At 41.8% G+C, this 27,941-nt stretch overlaps 2 protein-coding genes across 4 annotated transcripts in view; one reads left to right on the forward strand and one right to left on the reverse strand.

The window, feature by feature from the left end:
* LGI1 (leucine rich glioma inactivated 1) overlaps positions 1-515 on the reverse strand; it is a 30,016-nt gene extending 29,501 nt beyond the window's left edge. The window contains exon 1 of one of the 2 annotated variants that reach the window (XM_088670345.1): positions 404-515. The gene's annotated coding sequence lies outside the window, so the exon portion shown is untranslated. The remainder of the gene's footprint in view (positions 1-403) is intronic. The other variant, XM_088670346.1, reaches the window with a different exon arrangement.
* LOC118096259 (protein FRA10AC1 homolog) lies at positions 507-27,939 on the forward strand. Of its 2 annotated transcripts, XM_035137826.3 has the most exons (15): positions 507-625; positions 3,574-3,650; positions 5,358-5,447; positions 5,536-5,581; positions 7,515-7,591; positions 8,353-8,436; positions 9,073-9,157; positions 12,553-12,598; positions 18,024-18,137; positions 19,098-19,140; positions 20,059-20,180; positions 20,898-20,936; positions 21,938-22,022; positions 22,762-22,847; positions 26,486-27,939. In XM_035137826.3, exons 1-14 carry the CDS (start codon positions 608-610, stop codon positions 22,802-22,804), a joined length of 969 nt encoding a protein of 322 aa, XP_034993717.3. In that variant the 5' UTR covers positions 507-607; the 3' UTR covers positions 22,805-22,847; positions 26,486-27,939. The 2 variants fall into 2 exon arrangements, with proteins under 2 accessions (XP_034993717.3, XP_034993716.3); XM_035137825.3 differs by lacking the exon at positions 26,486-27,939 and having other exon boundaries at positions 22,762-22,875.
* The last annotated feature ends 2 nt before the right edge of the window (positions 27,940-27,941 follow it).

Consider the following 27,941-nt stretch of genomic DNA (forward strand, 5'->3'; position numbering starts at 1 on the left):
AGAGACCAACTAAGTTTGTCATAGGTATGAGTTTTTGTGTGCATGCATACTTCTTCAGATCTTCAGATTTTTATTTTTTGTTTCGACTACGTCAGACCAACACGGCTACCTACCCTTAACTGCAAATATGAGGGAATCCTTATGAATCCATAATGAGCAGAAATTCATTATTATTTTTGCTGCATAATCTTAGAAGAGGCATGCTTATGATGATGGACCACCACACCTGGGGGCGCCTCATACCACATGGCGCCTTCCCGCAGGAACGCAAGGGAGGCGCTCTGCTCGGCGAGAAGGTAGCCGGCCTTCCCCCTCAGCTAGGGCGGGCGGAGATTTGCAGGCCCGTCCTTCTGCTTGCGCTCCCAAGTCAGCGCGGGAGAGCGAGCGAGCGAGCGAGCTTTACCTTCATGCGGACAAGGATCCGGCCCCGGGGAGTCGCCGCCCAGCGCGGCCCTTTCTCCGCCCGGCCCCCTGGGGCTGCGGACGCGGTTTCCGACGGGGCCCTTGTCTCTGAGGGACTCCTCCGCGGGAGGAGAGGCCTAAGCCGAGCCTCGCTTCTTCCTCCCAGGCAAAGCGAACGGGCTGGAAGCCGGGGCAGCCGCCGGAGATGAAGCTCTCGAATGCGGTGAGTAGGAGCCCCTCGTCCCGGGGGAGGGAGAAGGAAACGTAGGGCCGGAGCCCGTCGCCTCAGTGACCGACTGGGAAGGCGCTCGCTGCGGGTCTGGCAGCAAAAATGAAAATTCTAATTGCACTCATTACAAAATAACTCAAAGTTTAAATAAATATAGAAGGGTAGAAAATTTCTCATTACAAGTCTTCGGACAGCCCTGCTAGTGCTGTTAATTGCTTACAGTAATCTTTCAAACATGGCTTTGGATTTTTCCTGTCAGCTTCGCCAGTTCAGGGAACCACATCTCTTAAGGCAGTTTGGACCACAAAGCTTGCATGTATATGTCCACACACTCCCTGCATTTAAGGTTTCAATGTCAGAGGCTTACCACGTAAACGTTTTTATGTTTTGTTTTTAAAAACACAGTATATATATAGGGTAAATTCTGTGCTGGCTAGCAATAGATATGGTGTGGGTTGATGGCACAGGGTAACACTTGGACCGAGGAGGCCTGAAATTTAATTCCGTGGAAAAGTAACTTATTTCTCCTCAGTCTTATCTCACGAAGTTTAATTTGGGAATAAAGTCGTGGGTGCCTCCCAGCCAGCTTCTTGAAAGAAGGGCAAAATGCAAATGCAAAAAAAGAATCTGACTTTATTTTAAAATGGCTCTAATCTTGTTTTCTGTACTGCTTCAGCAACATTTGCAGTGTAATATTTTGCTGCTGCTCACAGATGAGGTCACGCACAGGGAAATGGTACAGCGGAGAGGGAGAACTGAAAGGACCCTCCAGATGTTGTAAACTATGACACACACACCCCCATCCCTGGCTTTTGGGCATGCTGGCTGTGGCTGATGGGAGTCCAAGAGCAGCTGGGGTGCCACAGGCTTTCCACCCCTGATCAGCCTCACTAATTAGCATAAATGTTATGTAAACATGCTTGCTTTTGGGGTTGTTTTTTTAAAAAAAGATTATTTACATACTGTTCTTCATCTAGTGATCCCAGGCCAGTTAAATACATACACGTATGATGATACGTTTGTACTCCATTTTAATCCTAAATAACTATTTTCCTCTGATTCAGTATTCACAACTGCTACTGCAGATTAGAAGAACTGTTTCATCCATATACATATTTTGAAAGGATGGAAAAACATTCTTTTTTTGCCACTTTGAAACACTGCGCTAAACACATTGTCACTGAAAAATGTTAAAGGGTGAGATATTCAATGTGCCTTACCTCAATCGCAAACCTATTCTAGTCTTGTTACCATTTGTATACAGTATATCTTGTATACTATAGAATACTATAGAAAAACATGCAGTTGTTTTTAAGAATAATCTGCACTAAACTGCAAGAACATGTTAATTCCTAGAGCTGCAGATAAAGAATGACAACAGAGACAAGCTGACACTGCCAGAGGTTTTATTTATTTACCGGTATTACTGCATTTATAACCCACCTTTCTTCCGATGAGTTCAAGGTGGAGTACATGCCTCTCTTGCTTTCAGTTTAACATCATAACAACCCTGTGAGGTAGGTTAGGCTGAATGGCCCAAGGTCAGACAGTGGGCTTCATACCAGAGTAGGGATTTGAACTCTGACCTTTTAGAGCAGAAAGGTATTGCAAGGTATTACTGCAGTGTCTGTCCTAGTTACTCTGGTGATGCCGCGTAGATAAGATTGCACTCTTGCATGCCATCCTTTTTCATGTGGAATAGTTATCACACCTTGATTTTGTGCTGTCTCACAATTACAGATTAGAATCCCTCCTTTTTACTCATAAGCCTAGATGAAAGTTGGGGATCATTATATCCTTTTACTGCTCTTTGATCAGTGTATGGCGTTTTCTAAACCAGACGTGCAATTTAGATATTAGAGAGTGACTTACTGAATGGGAAAAGTTCACTTTCTTCTAAATTGAGACCGAATGCTGGTGTGCATTGTGTGTAAGGAAGAAGTATTATGCAACCTTTAAAAGAACATTATGGATCCATTGTAGTTAATAAATTCCAAATTTTCATGCTGAAACATTTTTTCCTGTAAATTTATAATCATGGACATATGTTTCACTGGAGAGCCACTGTTGCTGATTGTGTGAAGAGAAAAACTGGAAATAGGACTCCGTGAACCAGTCCAAGATGCTTCAGTGCTTGGCTTATGGGGTTGCCTTGTTCCATCATCTCTGAATCATTTCCTAGATAAGACAGAAGTAGAATCTTCTAGTTCATTGTAGTGTTTACTTGGAGGACCTGGTTGAAAAGGTGTTAGGACCTGTCAGTCAGGGCATGAGTAGCCAATGTTGTACCTTCCAGATACTTTTGGATTCCACTCTAAAACTATAGCATAGCCAGTAGTCAGGAATTATGGGAGTTGTAGTCCATCAGCCTCTGGAAGGCACCATGTTAGCTACTCCTGGTTATTTCATGGTGCTGGCAGGGTGTTGTGCAAAGACCTGAGAAAGTCAAAGATGGGCTGGCCACTGAAAGATGGGCAATAACATGTAAATGGTACTAGGATCCTCTGACGTATTGGTGAATATACCATATGTGTGCCGAGTGCCTCTTTGCATCTTCTGCTCCTAGGTGAGAGGGAAGTTGCAACATTCCCACATCATCTCTTATATGCTCCTGCAGTGAAAGTTCATTGGAAGAGACATGCAAGGATGTGTGGCTGCTGCTGTTGCGAAAGTCCTTTTCAGTGGTCTCTGGAGTCGGAGACAATTTACGAAGGGCTGTTCTTATGGGGGGGGGGTTTCTAAGCAGAGGGGACATGTAGAAATCTGTTTACTTCCTCTCATCTTCTTTCTGTTTATGAAGCCAATAAGTAGTTTGGATCTGCTATCAAAACATGCTTCTTGTTCCTTTAAACTTAGTGGGAAATGATGGCAAATCTCTTTTAAATCAGTGTCTTGTAATCCTTAAATTTACTAGATTCTGTGTCTTGTAATTTCCCTCCCAGATCCTTGGCCATGGAGGATATGACTCTGATTTTAGTGATGATGAAACCGGAGAGAAACCGGACCAGCAGAAAAATAGGTAATGCCTTTCACTAGTGGTATTATAGGTCCTTCCTAGGAGTGTAAATGACAGACTCCTTTGTCTTCTTTCTCTCAGGCTTGACAGAGAGTGCTGTCTCCAATGAGTAGTGGGGTAGGGGAGAACTGCTGTGCCCATCTAGTGGCTCTGTGCCATCTTATTTTTTGCAGTTCTGTGCTTCATCTCTACAAGAACAGCACTGAGGCCTAGTTGGTCGTTTAGTTTGACTTTCCCTCTGCCACATCTCAGCACGATTAATCAAGCTACTGAACGAGAGATCAAAGCAGTCAAAGACAGGTGGCAGCAGGCTATGAAAGAATAAGACACCTGCTGGAAGGGAATGGAGTGCTCTTGCTGCTTGATTATTATATCCTATTACTCCTTTTTGTGGCAACTAAGGGTGCACTCCTATGCACACTTACCTGGGAGTAAACCCCTAAACATGCCTAAATAATTTATGTGGGTTATTTATTAACCTAATGGTTAGCTGCCTGTGCTGAAGACAGCATCCAAGAGCAAAAACAACACCACCAAAACCAGCTGGGGCTGTCTACATAACTTCAGGAGAGTAGATCAAATAATATTGCTGTTTGGATGTGTAATAGTCCACACTCATAACTTCCTTGCCCCAGCCTTGGCTGAATGTCAGTTCTAGTGCAGCATTTTCTGCACACTGGGCTGGCCTAACCATAGATGACACAGCGCATTGCATAGAGTGCCAGACTTCCTGTCTCAGCTGTATAAATGTATTGGAGAAAGAACGAGCTTCCCTGTTTAGAAGACATGCACAAAGGCAGCTAAGCAACTCATTGAGTTGCATTCCAGGGATAGATCTTTCATCTCTACCAGCTGCTCAGAGTATCAGAAGAGTTGTAAACATGTAGATGTAAAGAAGTGACAGACATTAAACTTGAAAATAAGAAAGTAGTTTCCTAGTTAACTCTTGTAAGCTCAGATGATAAGATAGGGATGCAATTCGATTTGCAGAAAAGAAACCTTAGTGAGCTTTCTTTGCATGGGAGTCCTTTAGGAGCGATTCCTATGGAGAACTAACACATTGTGCTAAATATCGAGAGTTGCTGGAGTTTAAACCAGGCATCCCCAAACTTCGGCCCTCCAGATGTTTTGGATTACAATTCCCATCTTCCCTGACCCCAGTGGTCCTGTTAGCTAGGGATCATGGGAGTTGTAGACCAAACATCTGGGGGGCCACAGTTTGGGGATGCCTGAGTTTAAACCCATATGAAAGCTGCATGTTCCAATCTAAGCCCTTGTTCCTGGTCCCAGGTGTCTGAGTACTACTTACTGTTATTTAGGAATGTGGACCTTCGGGTTTTTCTCATGGCCAACACAGTTTCCTTTACCCAATAAGTTAGAGATCAGTGCCTGGAAAATCCAGGGTCAATCCTGACAGCTGAGAATGATTCATTGGCCTTCCAATTGCTAATCCAGAAGCAAGAGAGGAGTGTGGAGGAAGCTCATGCTGTAGCAGTGGGAGTTGCTGGCCCTGCTCTATGCCATGGGGGGTGGGGTGGGGGCGAATGAGTGGTGGTGTAGACCAACCTCCTACCTCCCATCCCTTCTCCAAGTGGTCGAACTAATTATTGACAGGGGGTAAGCTTTTCCTTTAACACTAAGTTGCTGCTCTTTTTATACGTATTTTATTCTAATAACCAATTCTGTGTATTTTCCCTCCTGCATGATAAGGAATGAAGATGCATTACTCAAAAAGCCCTTCCAGAAAGAAAAACAGAGCAAGGTGGCCCACAGACAGGTGGCGACAGATGAATGGGACAGGTACATTGCCATACTTGTGGAATGTTTTCAGAACAGCATTAAGCACTTGGCATGTAGACAACTAGAATAATGTTGTTGTTTTTACCAGAGAAGAAGCAAGAAATCAAAGATTTCATTTCCTAGCATTGGATGCTGTATCCTTTAAATTTGTGTTGATGAAGAAACAGATTTGCGTTGATGAAGAAACAGTTTTGAGAAGAGGAGTAAACTTCATGAAAGAGACCTTTGTTTGAGAGGTTACTTCCTTAGGGATAGGGAGTAGAATTTCGTTTCTCATGATCTAAGAGAGGAATTTTCGCTGAACAAAGTTAAGTACTAGACATTAAATTTGCCACATATATGATATTGGTTATATGTAAGTTTTTCTAGGAAGCACTCTTGTGGCACAGTATGGATGTCATTGCTACCACCTGCCAATCAGGGCCCTTGCCCATGCCACTTGCTAGAACAATTTATTCCTTCTGAACTCCCAACAGAAACACCAACTTGACTTGACACAACCGGTCCACCTACCACTCCTTCAGTACGATCAGGAGCAGAACTGATAATATGATGATCTGGGAGGGAGTCATTGAGTGAGATTGAGCTCTTTAGTAGTATAGGTGTGCTGCTTTTCTTCTCCAGGAAGGTGACTGAAGGCTGTTGGAGAGAGCAAAAGAGGAAGCAAATGGATTGCAGCTCCTCCTAGTGAGCATCAGTGCCCTTTTCCTGTTACAAGGAGAATTCAGCAGGTGTAGCTACTGCAGCAAGTTGAACAGTACTCTAACCAGTTGCAGTTGGTAGGGCAGGTGGGTTGGCATTGCTTACCTGGCCTCTAAACAGTGAGTATCTCTGCCAGTTGCCAGGAGGAGAGTTCAGTGTGGGCAGTGGTGGAGCCACTCTGATGCCATTATGCCCACAGCCACACTTTGCATTGTGGAACCAGGTGAGCAATGCCACTACACCACCACCCCAAATGCTACTGAGTCTGATTTAGAGCCTTCCTCAATTGATTATTAGGATAACTCACTTGGACTCTCCTCCTACTGTTCTTGCTGTCTTTAAGACAACAAACGTGTGGGTGGAAGAGAGGTATGACTCCAAAGCTGGATTCTAGTCAATAATATACAGGCAGTGACCAATTCGCTCCTGATACCTTTTCAATGAAATGCGGTGTTAATAGTTGAATAGTTTGTGTCTTTTGCTCGGTAAGCATATTCCATTGTTTTGCTTTACCTCATTTTGGTGGGGGGGGGGCAGCATTCCTTGTCTGTCATGAATCCAGCTGATGAGTGGATTGCTTTCTCTATTTACATGGAGCGGGGTATCCTTAGTTCAACTTAATGTATATTAGGCCTGTGTCAGTAATAGTGTACAAAGTTCAACTGTCTATGCCTTGTCTTGTAATATTTAGTCCTATATCCTAGGGGCAGAGCTCTCTGTCTATATTTGTATATGTGCTGTGTAAGTTGGAAGCTTGATAAATGATTTATGATAGCATGATCGCATGGCTGAAAGCCTGTTGCTTTATTGACAAAGGAAGCAACACTTCTAGACGTCTTTTATGCAACCAGTTCTGGAACAATTCTAAAATAACTGAATATTCTGCCCCCATCCCTGCAGTTACAGTACTTGCCTGTATTTATTCAGTTGTCATTGCTTAAAAATAACCAGCACAGAAAAAGCCTGTGTCAAAAAATTTTATAAGACATTATATTATATTGGGAATTACCTTATTATTAGTATTTTCCTTGTTCAGGACCACATCATGTGGTCATAGTGCTAATTTTGCCAAATGCACTGTGGTTGGCACTTGTATGAAATGGTCCAAAGTGGAACCTTCCGGTGTAGATTTTCTTTTGGAATGGTAATTTTTTGTCACTAGATTTGCCAGTTTTCCCAACTTTTCTCTTGCAGAAATCTTTGTCCTGTTCCTTAATTAGTCCTTCATATGCCCTGTGAGCCATTTCCAAATTTGCTAGGTGTAGGTGAAGTTATTTCAGCAAAGGAATGATAGATTTCCAATTATATTATTTCTTATTTGGGAAGTGGGAAAATGCTGTTTGCAAATTCCTTAATTTTTGTCAGTATGCAAGACATAAGAAAATGGTGAATGACTATATTTTGTATTACGGTGGCAAGAAAGAAGATTTCAAACGTTCAGGGTGAGTACAAAATAATTACAGAAGTCTGTCTGCTTTCAGAAGTTACCAAGTCTGTAATCTTATGCATAAATAATAGAGAGCAAGTTAAAGTGAAATCACTGAGGGCGTACTTTTGAGGAAATAGGAGTGGGCCATGCGGAAGTAAACTCTGGATAATTCAGGAGTGCTTCACATGTTACAGTTTACTTGCATCCATCCCTTGCTGTTGTTTGTGTTGGGGGAAAGCAAAGTAGTGATATAGTGCAGAGTAGGTTGGGGGGGGGGATCCCATCCTAAAGCCATGTAAGATGAAGGCAGAACATCTCATTTGGTCTTGAGTGGTCTCCAGTGAGCCCTGCACAGAAGAGTGGCAGGATGGATGGATGCCATGTTTTTCCCAACTCAGTTGGGAGGCAGACTTCAGGCATTTTACAGCCAGCCAAAGCTACCTTCCCCTTGGCTCAGGAACAGGAGTTGTGGATGGTTGCTTATGTCTTTCCTGCCTCCATCTCCTCCTTGCTGAATTGCAAAGTGTTCCACCCTTTCAAATGCTGCATAAGGGCAGGGACAAACATTGCTTGTTGTGTATTTTTTATGCATTATGTGCCACTTTGGACACAGATTTTTCTGGAAAAGTGAGCTATAAAATAAAACTGAATGTGTTAGAGATTCTGAAAGGAAATGCAACAAATGAAGAGAGATGATACATATATATATATATATATATATATATATATATATATATATAATATTTGATAACTGATTGATATTTTTTTAAACAGAGAAAATGACAAGACTGACCTTGACATTATAAGAGAAAACCACAGATTCTTGTGGAGAGAGGAAGATGAAGCTGACATGAATTGGTAATTTATTTCTCTCTTGTATAAATATGTTAATTTATACATAGTCTTTTTATGTAAAATGGCTTGATAAATTTAAGGAGTCTAATTGTACACCTTTGTGGCTAATACACTCATGGTGCAAGTGAGTGGGAATTATTGTGCGTTGCCAATTAAAAGCAACCTAGTGATTTGTTTTTAATGCTACAAAACAAGGCATCTTCAAAGCTGTTTCTCAGCTGTGTGTTAGGCTGCAATTCTATACACCAGATGTGCAGAAATTGTGGCTCACTAGATGTTGTTGGGCTGTAGCTCCTATCATTCTTTACCATTGGCTATCCCTTATCATGCTAGCCAGGACTGATGGGAGTTGTCCAACCGGCCCACCAATTCTCTACACCTCTATATTCACTATCCCTATTTAAACACCCGGGGGGGGGGGTTCCTGCATAAATGCATAGGATGTTAAAGTATAAAAAGAAAAGGCGATTGAGTTGTGCTTTTTCTTTAATTTTCTGTGACAGCTAGTACATTTATAAAACTACCTTACTAGTATTCCTGCCTTCCTAATAAGATAAAAAGATAGAAAAAAACTTCTGTCTTTTGCCTACATTTGCGTTGTCTAACCAACTAACCCATAATAATGTCTCCGTCTTTCAGGGAGAAGAGGCTTAGCAAGAAATACTATGATAAATTATTCAAGGAGTACTGCATAGCAGATCTGACTAAATACAAAGAGAACAAGGTACATGCTGGACAAATTTTATAACTCGGGGGCTGCCTATGTTCATCCAAGTGAATGTAATCTCTCTTAAGGCAATGTATGCTATTGCAGACTATAGGTAGAAACGTAGTCAGTATCTTAACACCTGTGGCCGATAATAGGTACTGTAGAGAGAATGTCCTGGTTTGCATGTAATCATAAGCCAAAGTATAGCCTAGTGTGAACACATGAGAATGCAGGTTCTCATGGAGGTGACTGGCTGCTTTATAGTATTAGAACTCATGGACATCCTATGAAGCTGAATGTTTCAAGATTCAGAACAGACAAAAGAAATTACTTCTTCACACAGTGCAGAGATACACTATGGAATCCACTCTTACAAGCTGTAGTGATAGCCACCAATTTGGATGGCTTTAAAACAGGAATAGATAAATTCATGTGGCAAATGCTATCAGTGACTACTACCCACAATGGCTCTTGCTGTGGGTTACACTTTTTACCTGCTTGCACCTTGCTGAAAATGCAGAGGCTGAACAGGTCTTTGGCACAGACAAAAGTACACATAAGACCAGGCATCCCCAAACTTCGGCCCTCCAGATGTTTTGGACTACAATTCCCATCTTCCCTGACCACTGGTCCTGTTAGCTAGGGATCATGGGAGTTGTAGGCCAAAACATCTGGAGGGCCGCAGTTTGGGGATGCCTGCATAAGACTATTATGCATAACAGTGCTTTGTCTATTCCTTGTCATTTGCCGATAAAAAGGGAGTATAGCTAGGTGGCCAGTATGTTGGATCTAGATCAGCAAATTGGAACTACCAGCTGTTCTGTACAGTGTTGTTTGCAGTCTTTCTTACTTTTCAAAGCAGGGTTTTTTGGAGAGGGAATGCCCTTGAATGAAAGTACACATCGTAGTCTTATTTATTACACAGGGCTTTTTAAATGGGGTATTGTGTGAGGGGACGGCAGGGCGAAGAGGTGGTTGACCCCAGGAATGCATATATTCTGTATTACTTCCCCAGAGTGCTCTTTTCACCTCTCTGTCCCCTACCTGCACATACAATTCATATCATCTATATTTGTCATTGTCTGTTTCTCTGGTTCTGGAGAGGCTTGCAGGTGCAGATCTGACATGACTAGTCATACAAAGGAGTCTGGGGTTCCTGTAGGAGTTAGAGACAGTCAGATAGGCCTTGATCCCAGCAGTCACCTTCACAGGTTTCCCCTGCTTCCAGGTAGTGTCGTGTATCTAGCTGGGTATTTCACTGGCACCCCTGAAGCTCATGATCACCTCACTACCTGCTCTGCTCCTGGGACCATGAACAAGTTGTTTACTTCTGTGATAAGACATTATGGAAAAGTTGGAATGGCCTTGTGTTTGGGTCAAGAATCAGGATGGACAGTGTCTTCTGAACAAATAAAAGGTTATTCTACAACTTGCTGCAAGAGCTCCCATGTTTTTCATGTATCCTTTAAGGAGAAAATTTAAATGGTACAGAGGAAGTACAGAAAGTTGGATTAAAGTAAACACTTTGAACTTATAAAGTGGAGGAAGAGCAACCTTTAGAGCAGGGGTCCTCAAACTACGTTCCGCGGGCCGGATCCTGCCTTCCAGAGTCCTGAACCTGGCCCACCCACCAACTGCAGAACCCGCTGCTGTCTAACGGTGGCAGACTCCCGGATGAGGCAGCCGACGCAAGGACGGATGCGGTGGCATGGCTTCGGAGGCCCCCTGGCTTGTACACAACTGTGTCCAGCGGCGCGGGCAAAGGAAAGGGCAAGCAGGCAGGGAGGGCTCTTATAGACAGCTTATAGAGGCGCCACACAGTCTCCCCGGCTGCCTGCACACACCTAACTGGGCGGCATCTGCAGGGCTCCTGCCTGTGCCTCCGATTTTCTGATGGGCCCAACCTGGCGCAAGGGAGGCTCTTGGGCGCCCGCGCCGCTGCCTGTGCACCGAGGAGCTGCATGCTCCCCGCACCTCTGCACAGTAAGTTGCACCTTGCCCAGCAGAGGTGGGTGGTAGCGGGGGAGTGGGAGGACATCCACATGAGGAAAAGTCTGGATGATGCAGGATTGCCCCACATTTCAGTGTGGTCCTAATAAAGGCATGGCCCAGATATGGGGATCCTAAGCATGTCTACTCGGAAGTAAGTCCCATTGCTGAGTAAGTGCCTGTAGGATTGCAGCCTTCAAATGAGACTCTGAAAGCTCCAATACTTATCTGGGAAGAAGCCTCACTGAATTCAGTGGGATTTTCTTATGAGTAGACATGTATAGGATTGTTCCGCTTTGCTTTGAGTAGTCTGTGATACTCCTGAAGAAATATCTGGAAGTGTCACTTATTGATGATTCCAATCTCCATTATTTAAAGAACTTGCCTCCCATGGACAACAATAGTTCAGTCACCTGGAGGCTCATCTCTCCCCTCCCTTGGGAGGCTTTATCTTTTAACTGCTGCAGAACAGGCAGAAATGTGACAGGTGCAGCTCTTTGCATGACACTGCACATCCATGCATGCAAACGCAGCACGCATTGAATTTTTGCCCAACGAGCAGCTGTCAGCCTTCTGAATGCAAAGTGAATGATAGCCCAGCCATCTTTTCAGTGCATGGAAATGCAGGATCTAATAGTGACCGTAATGAAGGGCAAGGGTTGCACGTATTTTTATGCACAGATGTTGCATTAAACAGCTTATCCCCAAACATGCAATGTGGAAACACGCCCCACTAACTAGCATTGGAGTGCAACCATCTTTGGCAGCACCTGTGTCTGTGAACAGGCTTTTTCCCGAATGAAACTTCTGAAATCTCCAACCAGATCCAGACTAACTGATGAACACATGCATCACTTGCTACAACTAGCAGTAACAAATATGGAACTGGATATTAACCATCTCATTAGCCAAAAGCAGGCCCATACTTCCCATTGAAATACTTACAAGTTTATGTTGATTAAAATTGTTCTTCATTTTAAATATTGTATCGTTTTGCCTGTTTTTTGTACACTACAAATAAAATATGTGCAGTGCGTGTAGGAATTCGTTCATATTTTTTTCAAACTATAGTCCGGCCCCCAACAGTGTCTGAGAGACAATGAACTGGCCCCCTGTTTAAAAAGTTCGAGGACCCCTGCTTTAGAGTGACATCAGAAGCAATTCCAGGCGAGGGTGGATCTTATCAATTCATATTTTAATCGTTCCTATTTCTTGCCTACCAGCAGTTATCAGAGTCTATGAAATCCATTCTTACCATTGTCTGTGGAACACATAACTCAATATCATAATAATTCAGTGATAGTGAACTAGAAAAATAAAATTGCAATAGCTGAGTCATAAGAGGAATATCTCAGTTGCACTGGATGCACTGAACGTGTAAGTGCAAAATACTTACTGCATGTCTTTTGTTTTTCTAACAGTTTGGATTTAGATGGAGACATGAGAAAGAGGTTGTGTCAGGAAAAGGCAAGTTGTTGTTTTTTTCTTTCCTTATTGTGGATTGAATTGTAACTTCTATGAGCAGAGTTCTGTTCAGAGAATGGGGCTTCTTGCTGCAGCCCCTGCCACCAGTTGTTGTTTGACAGCTGATAAACCTTCTGTAACGTTATGAGATTTAGTGTGGAAGGGTGCAGCTAGGAGGGGATTCTCCCTTGGTCTTTATGCACACATAGGGAACTTTGAGATCCAAGCCTTTTTGAATGGATGTTTTTGTTTGTTCTCTCTTACTTATTACATTGTCACATAATGACTATTTTTTTCAAGACATACACAATAACATGAAAGTAGCTTATATCCTTCTGTTATGGCAGTTACCATCTCTAGAGTGCTTTAATGATCTGGGTGGAGAATAGCTGAGAAAGGAGCTTGATTTAATTTATTATGTATTGTTTTAAGAAGCATTTGCTAATGCAACCATAGGTAGTAAAGCAGACTGGGCAAGTTGATACCAACATGACTTTTTTTGTATGTCTCACTCCTTGACAGCCCATTCAGTCTTCTGTCATGGCTGCCTATCAATGCAGGCTCTGGCTGGCAGAGGAGGTGATTTTCACCAGTTTCCCTTTCCTGCTGCAGCTCCCTGTGCCCCCACAACTAAGTTGGGCCCATCCTCTGGAGCTGTGTGGGTGGTGGCATAGGGGCAGCAGGGGTGAGGAGAGATTGGTGGAAGCGGCGAATGCAATTTTCACCAGTGGGAACTTCTGCTTGGAACCATACTTATTTTGTAATTTATAGACAGTTTGAAGATATAAATATATCTGATCAAGTTCCAATAAATAATGTATAGGAAGCCCAGCTGTGCTATGGATAGCTTCTTGTGACAGTTTCTTGTTCTAGCAATGCAGTAGACCACTAATATATATTCTGCATTTATTTATTGTTTCTCAATATTTCTGAAACCACAGGCTGTCTTCACAAAGACAGCTGCAGTTACCAGCAGCTATTAGCATAGATCAATAATATAGTTCACCACTAAGGGGCGCAAGCATTCAGCAGTTTTGTAAGCATTTCTAGATGCAGTTGTGTAATCTGTTTTGCAGAACTTACTCTTGCAAAACACGTTTTGTATATTATTTTATTAGCATTCTCAAATCAAACATTCTTCTGATTTTGCATACATCTCAACATGGCAGTAGAAGCTGTTTAAAACTTCTCCCACCTCAGTATGTAAGAAAAACAACAAGCAGTGACATTAATTTTAAAATGACATTTTCTTCTGAATTCTGGTTTGGCTTCCTAGCTATCATTTAATGAAACAAGTTGTGTTTTCCTTCCATAACCAGGTTGAGGTTCATATCAAACGTTTTCATTGTAGTTATTTTGATGCCAGGCGTTCTTGGAGGAAACTGATTTTGTAAATCCATTTCAGTCAGGGTTTAGGTCTGGGTTTTGCACAGAAAGTGCTTTGGTCGCCCTGTATGATGAGCTCTGTCAGGAGAAGGACAGTTTTCCTTGACGTCTCAGTGGCTTTCGATACCATTGACAATGGTATCCTTCTAGCGTGGCTGACCAAGTTAGGGTGGGTGGCACTGCTTTGTGGTGATTCCTGTCCTACTTGGATGGTCGTTTCCAGATGGTGATGCTTGGGAAGTACCAAGAACCATCTTCAGACCTGGGGAGCCTTCAATGTGGGGTTACTTCAGGGTTTGTTTTTATCCTCCATGCTGTTTAATATTTACATAAAGCTGCTGAGTGGGGCTATCTGGAGGTTTGGAGTACGTTGTGAGCAATATGCTGATGACACACAGATCTCCTCCTCCTTTCTATCTGCAGGTGTGGCAGTGGATGTGCTGGACCACTGCCTTACATCAGTAATGGACTGGATGAGAGCCAACAAACTGAAGCTCAATCCAGATAAGACTGATGCACTGTTAATGGGAGGTTCCTAGGAGGTTGCCTGCTCTTGATGGGGTTAGACAGGTACACAGCATGGGGCTACTTCTGGATCCTTTGAGGCTCAGGTCGCCTTGGTGGTGCAGAGTGCCTTCCATCAGCTTCAGCTGGTGGCTCAGCTACGCCCCAGATAACTACTATTGTCTATGCTCTGGTAACCTCTAGGTTCGATTACTGCAGCACGTTATATGTAGGGCTGCCTCTGAAGATGGTTTGGAAACTTTGGCTGGTGCAGAATTCAGCACCCAGGTTGCTCACCAGGGCAAGACAGTTTGAGCATATTACACCGATCCTGGCCCAACTGCACTGGCTGCCAATTAGTTTCTGGGCCCTTTTCAAAGTGATGTTTTCACCTTTAAATCCTTAGACAGCTCAGGACCACAATACCTCAAAGACCACCTCTCCCCATATGAACTGACCTAGACCCTGCAATCGTCATCCAAGGCCCTTATTCATGTGCCTCCTCCATGAGAGGTCTGGAGGGCAGCAACATAAGAAAGCGCTTTTTCTGTGGTGGCTTCCTGTTTGTGCAATGCTCACCCCAGGGAGGCTCGCCTTCATTATTTATCTTTAGGCACCAGGTGAAAACATTTCTCAATAACCAGGTCTTTGGCTGAGTAAACATATGGCCTTTTAAATGTGTTTGTGGGAGGGGGTTATTGGTTTGTTTTTGTTTTACTATGTAATTTGTTTTTGCATTTTGTATTTTTATGTTGTGAACCACCCTGTGATCTTCGGATAAAGGGTGGCATACAGATTTAATAAATAAATAGTTATACCAACCACAAACAGGAAACATTGCACCAAACCACTAGGACATAGATGGAGCGCAATGACTCCAGCAAGTGAGTTAAGAGATACTGTACGGCTGAGGGTGAAGCATCCAGAGATACTTGCCAATCAGCTGTCAGAGAAAATTCCTCCCTACCACTAAACAAAGTGATCAGCCTAACCCTTAAGTGACTTAAATCCCCTCTTCTAAGGTTCCCCAACGGCTGTTTTGTGCCACAGCAGCTCAAGCCTTTGAGGGTCCTTAAATATATTTTGATTCCTCCCCTCTTAGAATAAGAGCTCTGTTGTGTCTAAAAATCAACCTATTAATCAGGCACATCCTTTGTCTCCCTTGTGCATATGACTTGAAGCATGGGCTACAATCCCAACCCATCGCCATCAGCCAGAGTTTTGATGCTGGCATCAGATTGCTGTAGGTGTAAATTAAAACAAAATACACCGTATTGATTAAAAAACAAACAAACTCTGATGTTTCCCGTTTGTTTGTTTGTATGTATATATGTGTGTTTGTATAAATATTCAAGTGTTCTTTTAACCAGGGTTGACTGTGTGTCTCTTAATTCATTTGGAGAAGTAAATGAGCAGCAGCATTCTGTGCTCTTTGGTTCCTGCTTTAGCATTACGGTTGGTTTTGCACAGCAGAAGTGAAGTATCTGAGGACACTGTCAATCCATTGGTTAGCAGCTTAGGCAGAGCATTCTGAGGTTAATCTTTCAAAAACAGTTCTGGAGGTGAGCCTATTAATACAGATAGTCACCACTCGCTAGGCATAGGGATGTTTCATTTTCCGAGAGGCTGTATTTCGCTGGTACTACACACGGGTTTAGAATCACAACAGAGCTAGTGAAATCAAATGAGATGTTGGGCTTTCATTCGTGGGACATGCTGAAACAAGGCTGCCACATGCTGTGCCCGTTTTGTTACTGAAGTTCAGCATCCTAAAAAAGACATGCACAGTACAGAGTCCAGCTATGCATCCCTGTCAGGGTTTTTAAATGGTTTGTTCTGAATTGCAGCATATCCTTCACTCCAACACAACACTCTCCTTCACTGGAGGTTTTTAAGCAGAGGTTGTTTTAATGACCAGCTGTCAAGTATGTTTTAGCTGAGATTCCACTAGGTGACCCTCGGGTGCGCCCTGCAACTCTGCAATTCTATGATTCTGTGGCAACCTGCTTTTGGAAAACTCGGGGATGTTTCAACAGGTTAAAATGTGGTATAAAGTGGGGTTGGGGAGCTGGGGAGAACTAACAAAAATAATTTAAAATGCACAAAGGAGTCACTCGGATCAGGAATATCAGTGCCTGAGATGAGTTGGCACACAGCTGTTACCCCCGTGGTGCCGAGAATGGCACGTGGATCTGCAAGGGGCTTCCCCTCAAGGAAAAGCCCTTGCAAAACCTCACCACCCTGCTGGGTGAGAGGTGAAGCATTCTGCACAGCTGGGCCACCCACCCCTCTCCACTCCTAGGGGCAGGGGAGACCAGCGGCAAACTGGACAACGGAACGTGGTTCCGCCATGACCCCACCAAAGCCTCCCTTGCCTGGGGTGCTTCTCTGGTGGCAGTGGGGTGGGTTGAGTGACTGTGGGAACACCTCTTTGGTTTCCACCCCCTGGGGTGGCTGCTTCACCCCGCCTCATCAGTGGGCTGGCTCTGCCAGTATCCATCCCAGTAATAAGTGGCAGGGAGAAGCAAGAGTGGAAGCTCTCACAGAAGCGGGTTCAGGGCAACACAACTGGTTCAGTTGCACTGGGCGTGGAGCCTTGGGTCCGCCAAAGGACCGCTGCAACCATGGTTTAGAATGCAGGGTGAAAAACAGGGTGGGTGGGGGCGTTGCACTGAAATTTGAGACCCCACAGTCTGCCACTGCTCCACCTACCACCACATCTGAAGCCGCACTGGCTCATACTGGCCCGAGCAGAAGGTGGGAGGGCAGGTTCCATTTTTTGCTATTCTTCCCCCAGGGGTTAGGCCCCCTGGGGATTCAACTCCCTATGCTCTATAATGTTCCAGTTTGGGGTTTGTCACTGGTGGGAACTTCTTCCTAGGCATAACAAGGGCTTCTGTCATGGGGCAGCCCCTCCCCCCCCCATGGCACAGTTCCTTTCTAACCCCCTCCAGCCTTTGAAATGGGCATGCTGGTTTAGGATTGTGCACTAATGGAATTATTTCAATATATTACTCATATTTCTCAATGTCTTAGATTTTGGACCATAAAAATGTATGGGTATGGCATCCCAGGACCATCAAATAATCATGTAGAACCAAGGAAACAGTGTTATTGCACTTGCTTGATCTTGCAATATATTATTTTTCTTCCCTTGCCTATGCAAAGTGCTGGAGATTGCATCTGATTTAGACTAACCTAGTCTTCATTGTAAATACCACATGATGTTATAATAATAATAATATTTCCCCAGCCACTCTAGGCGACTCATAGCATATATCAAAACATATTGAAACATTAAACATTAGAAACTTCCCGATACAGGGCTGCCTTCAGATGTCTTCTAAAAGTCAGATAGTTGTTTATTTCCTTGACATCTGAAGGGAGAATGTTCTACAAGGAGGGTGCCTTCACTACCGAGAAGGCCCTCTTGTTAAGCAAAACTAGTAGTAGTATCCTTAACAGTTAACTTAATTGTCATCAACTCACCTGGGGAGAGATAAATTTAGTGCTGTTTTCTGTTTTGCCTGCTTTCTAGGTCAGTTTTCCTGTGGAAGTAAGCACTGTGATGAGAAAGAAGGCTTGAAGAGTTGGGAGGTGAATTTTGGTTACGTTGAGCATGGCGAAAAGAAAAACGCACTTGTTAAATTAAGTGAGTCCTAACAGTGAGATTTCATTCTTATTTTTATTTAACAATATACTGCTTAATTTTAAAAAAACCTCAAAGTGGTTTAGTCGGCTAATTATAAATGGATCTGGCCAGCTGAATTATTACGGTTGATGTTCACTTGGGGTAGAAAATTACATTAGGACTTTTATAAACCCCCATTACAGGGTTTTTTAAAAAGTACAGAGTTCACAAAAGAGGAGTGCAGCCTGGATCCATTCCAAACCAGCTGATTTCTGTAGAATGTGGATTGTTTGGCTTTGCTGAAAACCACCTCCTGCGGCAAAAGAGGAGGTGAGCAGGGAGAAAATGAGTCCAACCCTTTGCTTAGGCTCATCCCTCTAGTAGTTAAATTATGTCTTGGTCTTGTGTTCAAAGGCCACCAAAGATTTCTTTGGTTGAACAACAGAGTAAGTTCCATTGAGTTCAGTTATGCTTACCCCCCAAGAAACTGGGTATAGGATTGCAGCCCAAGGGTGGAATTCAGCGTAGCACTAAGTGGGGCATGCACACAAGGAACAAGGTCTGCTCTCACTATGAGACTTTTCCACTCTCTCCTCTCCCTGTGCGACTCCCCCCCCCCCCCCCCCGTGCCCTAAACCTGTCCTGTGGGTCCCAGCAACGCTCCAGAGCACATTTGGGCAGTGCGGATGGGAGGAGAGTGAGGAAATTCCCTCTGTGTGAGCAGACCTCATTCCATACACACACAACTTAGTTGAAAACAACCCCGAGTGTTTTTAATAATGCTTTTCCGATTTATTTATTAAAAGGCAGAATTAGTGCTGATGCCTTTGATTAGTGTGCAACATGTGTGACATGCCAGATATGGCAGTCTTACAAAAACTGAAAGCAGAATTTATGGGGATAATTGTCGTTAAATGTAAAATTTATGGGGATAATTTAATTCCTCTACATTTAATTCTGTTTTTCCTCTTTTTTTTAAAGGGCTTTGTCCCGAATGCTCTTACAAATTAAACTTTCACCACAGGTAACAAAAGTACAGTCTTTGTATATATGTTTGGGTATACTGAGTTGTATGCACAATGCTATGCCGGCGGGGTTATGTTTCCTCTCCTCCCCTTTGTGTAATTCCAAACATTGCAGGGGGTCGGACTTGATGACCCTCGGGGTCACACCCAGTTTTGCAATTCTGTAATTCTATGATCTGCTCCCGTGAGTTCCCCAACAGATGTTTGCCACAACCTGAAATTACCGTACTTTTCCGTGTATAAGACTAGGGTTTTTTTACTTTAAATGATGTGGGAAACTGTGGGTCATCTTATACATGGGGCAATCTCCCCCCTATTTTCTTAAATTGGAGTCCCTGTAAACAGGAGGCATCTTATACATGGCAAAATACAGTATCTTCCTCTCCCAAGCAACTGTTTTCAGCTTTTCAAAAGCTGAAATCCCAGCTGTTTGGATTGGGGAGCAGATCCATGAAGCACCTCTTTGCTTGTCCAGCTAGGAATAAACACATACGGAAGTCTGCTTGTGTATGCATACAGTCCCCTCAAGGGATTGGGGAAACGTGTATGCATGTTTATTGACACTTTGTCTACTTTCCTGGTTCAAGAACTGATTGATAGCATTACACAGTTCTGGGGTTAAGCTTTGATTCAGGTTACACTCTGCACATTTATGTTCAACTAAGATGTGGCCCTTTTTTGGAATCAGCTGAGTTGGCTCAACCCTTTTCTCTTTTATTAGGGCATATATCTTTTCTTACACAAAAAGCATCCATGCTATGTTCAAATTGATCAGTTTCAAAACATCAATTTTCTGATTTTTTCAGGGTTCAGGAATTCTAAAGAGCCCTTTCCCATCCACTGTATATTTCTGTAATATTTTTGTTGCTGGATAAACACATTGATAGAACTTTTAACATCCATTCCCTTTTATAAAGGAGGAAGGAAGTCAAACCAACGAAAAAGAGAGCAAGCACAGAACAAAGCTCCAAAGCTTCAAAGAAAACAAGATTATCTTCACCCCACAGACACAAGCCAAAGAAAAGAAAGAGTCATAAAGGTAAAAGAAATCTTAATGCTTAAAGCAAGGTTGTTTTAAAATGTTAACATTCATAGTTGAATGTTTGACTCTACATGTACATTTCGTGTTTTGGAAAACCGCTAGCCGATTCGACTCGGGAGGATTTGTGTGCCTGTGGGATTGCAGATCACATCCAGTTGTGAGAGGAAAGGACAAACATGGGAGGAAGAGGAGAGGGGGAAGCTGGGAAAAACTCCTGGTCTATTTCCTACAGGTGGGAAGGTTCCCCAAGAAAGTGAATCTCTCTGTCCTGGGGTGCTTCTAAGCTGACATTTCAAGCCAAACCTTGGTTTCAGATGCTAAATTAAGATTATCCATGTTTCATGTGGTTTGCAAATTACGGTTGAGGGTAGAAGGAGAATTTGTGCACAGGAGGCCTGGTGGAGGAAGCAGCCTGTTGTCCGATGAACTAGCCTTTATGTCATCCTGGGTCACTATGTTTATGTTGGACACTTAGCAACATTTCATGGTAAACTCAATTTACTGAAAACTGACATTTAGGTATTAACCAAAAGCATTTGTTACGTATTTGAGGCTTACTAGTAAAAACCATAATTATTATTTTTTAGCATTTCTCTCTGGCCTTATCAAATGCCAGGAATTGCTAGGTAGATGTTGAGTTTCTAACCTTGTATTTGTATATGTATATGTAACTAGACATGTAACTAACATAATTCTAAAAATATCTCTTTTCAGATCAGGCATTCTTAGAAGAATCAGACGATTCTGACAAAGGTAACTAAATTGCAGGTGAAATCTTGATTTTTGGCTTAAAGGAGTGGTGGGCCCATTACCGCAGCCAGCTTCCTGCTGAGCATGTCAATCAAAGTGGAGGAGAGGCAGACACTTTGGAGCCTGGTCTCCTAAATGCTTGTGACCCAGATAGACACATGTTGCCCTTTCTGTAAAATGCCGGCAAGAAGTCTCATGTTACCAGGAGATTTTCTACCCCAAGTAAGCATTAAGTGCCATGCTCCAACTTTTTTTTTATTTAAAAAAAGTACTTACGGTATGTGCTGCCAGATGCATAAAGATGTGGATTGGGGCTGCATTTTGAATACACATTCAAATCTCCATTCCACTGAACACAATGCAGAGTTGATAGGTGGAAAGAAAGTACATTCTGATGCTCATGTGGAAATGCAGAAAATTACAGTTTGTAATCCAGCAGCCGCTAGGCTGTTGGGACCCAAACCACATTGGGTATTTAGTTGCATTGCATCTTTTGTCTTGTTTAAAAATGATACTTTGCTTGGGATTAGGAAAAGAGGTGATAAACATAAGGCATTTAAATCTGCAACCATATTTGTTCCTCTTACGCCTTCATGCAGCCCACAAAATCACATGCCAAAATTACCTGTTTAGGAAGAAACGTATACCACAATTACAAAGGGATGGATTTTAAAGAGGAAAGGCTTGGTCAGTCTTATTCACAATGTTGATATTGGAATATAAACTAGCTAAATATAGTTGCAGCGTATCCATAAGCCTGTTGTTCCTAATTCTTCTCCTGTTTAAATATTTACAAAAGATAGATTGAGAATGTTAGCTTCATTGGATTGTGAATGAGACTCGTTAATAAAGAAAATGCTTTGTATTTATTGTTGTTGTTGTTGTTGTTACACCCCACCCATCTTGCTGGGTTTCCCCAGCCACTTTAGGCAGCTTGCAAACATAGATTAAAATGTGACATTCCTAAAATCATTTTAAATACTAAATCACTCTTTCATTCACAGATTCCGTCAATAATGACGAGCAAGATGGTCCCTCAGATGCTGATTTTTGGAAGGGTCCGCCACAAGAAACAGAAGAGAAAACGCGGTTAGTTTTTTGACGAGTAGCTGTTTGTTTTAAAACGATGGTGCTTATTTAAAATAAATATAATTATGTCATTTTTCTCAAATTGGTAACAATTACAGTTAACCTTTATGAGCAGAAACGAAACAAAGAAGAGAACTCCTCTGTAAATTGCAGGCTTATTTGGAGACATAGTAAAATAAAATCTGCTCTGCCCCTAAAAGAGGGAAAGTGGTGGGCAAATCACGTAGTCAAAATCCATCAGCCAGGGCCAATCATATAACACGGAGAAGCAACCTGCTTCAGACAGCACCAGCCTTAGAAGGAAGGTAGCAATTGGTGTCTGGGAGGTTCAGCAAGACATTTTAAATGTGGGCAAGGATGCAATTTGGGCCTCACTGCAGGAAGCACCAGCCTTTGGAAACATTCCCCTTAGATTTCAATCTTCCCATAGGTTTCTCAGTTTTGTTGCAGCCATTTCACACATTAGAATGATCTAACAACCCTGGCATTACTGTTTGCACATGTGTTATCTACTTGCAAGATTGGTACAGCACCTCTGCCATGCCACCATAAGTTGTAAGCATTTTTGTAAGCATATATTTGCTTAACAGTAGGCCTCAATTGTGCAACGTTTTTGTCAGCACAAACCCTGCCGTGTACCACACCTTGGACTGAAAAATGTCCTTGTGAGTAAATGAAAATGACTGCGTGCATGCCCCCCCCCTAGTGCTTCTTAATACCATTTGCTTTTGTTTTACAGGGAAGAAGAATTTGATGAGTATTTTCAAGACTTATTTCTCTGAAATGTAATGTGGAAATCTGGAACTTCATGGATCATCAAAATCCGTAAATAAACATCAAGCTTCCAATTTCATACCCGACTTTTCTTTAAATATGGTTTTAATTGCATAAGAATTATCCAGCACATATTTTCTTCACAGGCTCACTTAGATTCAAAAGCTATGATAAGATCCAGCATTCTCTGATGAACAGGTTAGATTTATAGCAGCTGATTAATGTTCACCTTTTTAAAAAACAAACACCAAACAAATATGCAGAGGCAATTTTGGGGCCTTTTATTGCTTTGTAGTTCTGCATTCCTCAGAACTTACCCAGTGTCACTGATACCTACCTCTTCTTCCTCAGCGCTTCTGTTTTGACTCCAATCATGTTAGCAGTCAGTTTGCTATTAAAGTTCGCTGTTAGAGGGAATGATTAGCTTTGGTAATCAAACTTGAGACCAGCATGAGCACTTGTATAGCTAGCTATTTCTGAAGGATAGATACGTAAGACTGGGAACTAAGTTAACTGTCACATTTTGTTTTAATGAACGAGGGAGATGCCTTGCCTTGGGCAAAGGTACATGCAGTTTAAGCATTATCCATGATTTCTGATCCCCTTAGCAGTGAACGAACAGTAATCTTCCTTTAGAATGTAATCCTGAGCATGCAACAAGATGAGAACACACAACCTTTCAGCCTGGTTCTTTCTCCCCTGTTCAAAGTACAACATATCTTAAATCAATTTTACCATATGCTTCTAATAAATAATATGCTCGAAAATAACTATATTGTTTGGTCCCTGAGCAATGTGAAATAAGGTTTAAAAAGAAGTTAGCATATTTTTGCATGACATTTACATTTAATTTTTGGGGTGGGTGGGCGGGCATGGAACAGTTACATTTAAAGTAGTGTGCTTATCGTATTGACAGTAGACAATTAAATATGCCAGGTAATAAAAGACCAGAAGTTTTTTTTTAAAAAAAAAACCCAATTGAACATATTCATAATATATTCATGAACATGTTTTTACCCTGGTGAACAGCTTGAGTGAATATTGGAACATCTCTACACACATTTAATGTTATTTAATTATATTTTTTTGTATTCATGTACACAGAAGAAAGATAAATCATTAAGTGTGTCCTTGAATACCAAAGAAAGGTAGCTGTCTGTGTGTGAAGGCTTCTTTAGGTAAGAAGGTGGATTTAAAGGTTAAATCTTTGCCTTCTTGTAAGTTTGGTTGGGAGCCAAATCCAATAAGCAACAATCAGCTTGCATCTGTGTAACATGTCTCTCAGGGCTTTGGAAGAGCCTACTACGATATCTGCTGTTTCAGACACTATAAAGTGTCCATTGTCGAGGTCTAGCTTTTCTTGTAGGTCTTTCCAGTACAGTTGTAAAAAATTGTCAGTACATATTTAATATGCTGATTTTTGTTTTAATACAAAGTATATGATTAACAGCAACCTTAGTATTTCTTTCTTGTATCTATATTTAATACAGAAAAATAATATAGTTATATATTTTTATGGCATTGTAAAAGTCTGCATAAATATTTGGCCCAATAATCAATAATCGAACAAATGATAAATTTTAATGAAACACTGTATCATTGGGTTACTCTTGTATTTTGTATAGCTTTGACCCTTTTCGGAAACATTTTTGCAGCATGTTTAGAAGTTTATAGAAGCAGGTGCTATACAGCTCTATTTGCATTTCTGCCCCAAAGGTATTTGCCACTATTTGGACGTATAAAAACAAAATGGCTGGCTTAGTGAAACATCTGATACTAAAATGATTTGAGGATCATAGTCATAACACATTTGAAAAAATTGTTGCAGTTGTGTTTTGATTTCAGTAACCTAGTGCACAGCAGATAAAGATTTATCAATGAAAAAATATTTCCTTTGTCCATAGTGATCAAGCGTACTCTGAAAAGATATATAGATATGGATTGGATGCTTAATGCCATGTAATGGTCACAGTTTTCCATATACAACATCTGTATATGTACATGGAATTAAAGCTGTTAGCTTAACTTGCATGCGGTTGAAGCTTTTTGAAAAGAAATGCTGGTAACAGGGAAAACTCAAAAACAAATGCCCGTGAGCTCAAAAACAAATGCCCGTGGTTTTGCATTGTTTACTGAGTGAGAATTATTGCTTATTCAAGGACTGAACTTGGGGGTTTTTGGGGGGGAGGCGGTGCTTTCAAGACACATGCCCATTTATAAACTACTCTTGCTGATTTGAACAGAAGAGGCTTGGCAAATCAGGCAAAGGCCCATCTAGTCTAACAGCCTGTTCTCACAGTAGCCAACCAAATGCCTATAAGAAGCCCACAAGCAGGTCCTGCCACTGGTATACAGAGGCATAATGGCTCCAACAAGGGAGGCAGAACATAGACATCTTGGCTACTGGCCATTGATAGCCTTATCCTCCAGCTAAGTGGATGGTCATCGGACCTTGTCGGGAAATGAATTCCATATGCACTGAGAGAAAAAAGTACTGTACTTTCTCTTGTCTATCTTGAATCTCCCAACATTCAGCATCATTGGATGGCCCCAAGTTCTAGTGTTATGATGGATAAATTTGCTCTGTTTGTGTGATTTGTTAACAGATAGCCTGCCTTCTCACATACTTTTTACCGTACGATTCATTTTGTACCACAAAGCTATCATGAGAAGTGCCAAGTTATGTGGGAAGGGTATGGAAACGGAAATACTGGTGTGAAGATTAACGATATACAGCACGGGTTCCACCAACGTGGTCTCAGGTTTCAGATTTTATCTTTTCAGTGTGGTAAAGAGCCACACCACAGTAGCTCTCACACTGGAGAGGTGATTAGCAGAACACAGAGTTCATGTGTACATGAACCTTCCATTCATTTCAGTGGATCCAACAGATCCACATATGCAAAATAATGGGCAAAGATTTACTACCTCCTTTTAAGAATAGGGCAGCTCTTGTGGATGGGATTTCCCCCTATCTGCTCTGGAGTGGGCTGAAGGCTGGTTGTGATCTCTGGGAAATTGGCAAGGTTGTCTGATTCTCAGATAACTGATAGCAGTAACTAACAGGCTCCCTGTCCGCAACACCTAAGTTAAGCTTCTGAAGCAACAAGAGTGGACAGAGGTACCTTGTCATTATTTCTGAGCACTCGTCCTCCCTCTTCAACCACTATTTTGCATCTGGCTCTGATTGGTGAAGCTTGGCATGCTAGTAAAATAAGCAAAGTAGATCCTGCAGGCCTTAAGACTGCTCACCTCTGCACTACAGCTCCTGCACCCATTGAAAATCTCTGGATCAAGGTGTATATATGCATGTGCAATAGGTCTGTTTATAGGCACAAATCTGATGATGGAATTACAGCTACTAACATGACATCTGCTGCAACTTTATTTGTAACAGTACAGGGAAAAGAAGATAAATAATTCCAGATGAAAGGGCTAAACATAATATAAAACCTATTGCTCTCCATTACTAATTATGGGATTACAAGGTGTGCAATGTAGAGATGCTTATATGAAATTGACAGAAAATAGTGTAAAAATCCTGACAGTTCGCAGCTTTAGTTCATTTAATAAAAAACATTCTGTATAAATTGAGGATGACAGCAACCCAAGAAATGAACCCATAATCCACTTGTACAAATTAATCTCTGATTATATTCCATCCATTCGTCATGATTTTTTTTTTCCAGTTTCCTCCCGGTGCTGTCACTGTTGATTCCACTGGAAATGGCAGACAAGTAAGGACTGGACTGTATGCTACTTTGTTTCAGAGAAATCCCCAGGTTCACTGAAGATCTTCCTAGATTTCTTCCACTGTAGCAGAAATACTGTCCTTGATGGTTTTTTAGTGCCATTGAAGTCAGTTATAAAATTGTACATGTTTTTGATTTGCCCTCTTCTCCTCCACCTCCTCCACCACCACCACCGCCTCCTCCTCCTGCTGCTGCTTCAGCTAATAAAAAGCAGAAAGCAAAGGGTTATTGAGGTGGTGTGTGTGTGTGTTTTTTAATAGTGTTCATTAGGTATTTTATAGGTGTTTACTTTGTGGCATGAAAAGCACGTGTGTTTGGCCATTTTTAAGCTCAACACATTATCAGCAACTGTGCCATTTGATGAATAACCATTTAGCAACTTGATGAATAATAACCAAATATTATTCACCTAAGGTATGGCACAAAATATGAAAACTTTTCAAAGGACAAACACACACTGAACCACTCTTCCTGGAAAGTTTCAGCAACTAGGTATACTTAACTGCTTTGACAAAAGTGTAGCTGATGAAAGGTCTTCGGACAGAAAATGAAATCATAGGTCAATATAATCCTCCAAACTCTTTGGAAGGAAAAAATGTGGACATTTTTGTCCTGAATACAGATGACATGTTTTGGGGGGTGGGACCCAAGAACTTTTATTGAATCTCAAAATCAAACCCTAAATCAAACCCTAAAAATAGTTTTTCTATTGCTTCCAACGTCTTTCAAATGATTCCACAGGTTTTAATTTGTCATAGTTTTTTTTATCTTCGTAGTAAAGCAAATTGTTGCTTTCTGGTTCATGTAAATTAACATAGCAACATTAGAATGAAAACTTACATTTGAAAGCTGTGGATCACCATGCTACTAGGTTATTTTCGACCCTTTCCACCTGCATTGAAACACGTCACATGATCAGCGGCCTAGCCTCTGGAATGTTTACCTATAATTAACAGCATGATATTCAAAATATTGATTTTAATTTTTGTAATATCTCATATCCTGTTTATTTTCTGTTCTGAACTTTCCACTGTAGTGGTTCAGCAAATAAAAATTGTTTTTATTTTGAAAGGCAAGCATTCAATGCAGCATCACAACCAGGTGGTCCAAAGATATGAGTGTAATCCAAATCATATATTGAACTCCAGTGGCAAGCCTACCTAATGTTTCAGAATTGCACTGTTGTATCAGTGAAGTATCTGAATGGTCCCTACATGCCTGTGTGTTTCTACTACTCTAAAAATTTTAAACCATTGATCTCTTTCTATAAAGACCCTGATTTTGTAAGCTTACTGTATCACTGCAACACTGTAATGACTAATAATAATCCTTGAATATTGTGCAACTATTCTAAATACATCCTGCCAAAAATAAAATTTTCATAGCTTTTAGA

This window comes from Zootoca vivipara, chromosome 5 (genome assembly GCF_965207765.1).
Source record: "Zootoca vivipara chromosome 5, rZooViv2.hap1.1, whole genome shotgun sequence".
Lineage (NCBI taxonomy): Eukaryota > Metazoa > Chordata > Lepidosauria > Squamata > Lacertidae > Zootoca > Zootoca vivipara.

What these genes read in the sequence shown, in the direction of transcription:
- LOC118096259 (XM_035137826.3), top strand. An exon ending in CCGGACCAGCAGAAAAATAG is followed by an intron (nt 3,651 to 5,357) that starts GTAATGCCTTTC and finishes CTGCATGATAAG; the next exon opens with GAATGAAGATGCATTACTCA. An exon ending in GATGAAGCTGACATGAATTG is followed by an intron (nt 8,437 to 9,072) that starts GTAATTTATTTC and finishes TCCGTCTTTCAG; the next exon opens with GGAGAAGAGGCTTAGCAAGA.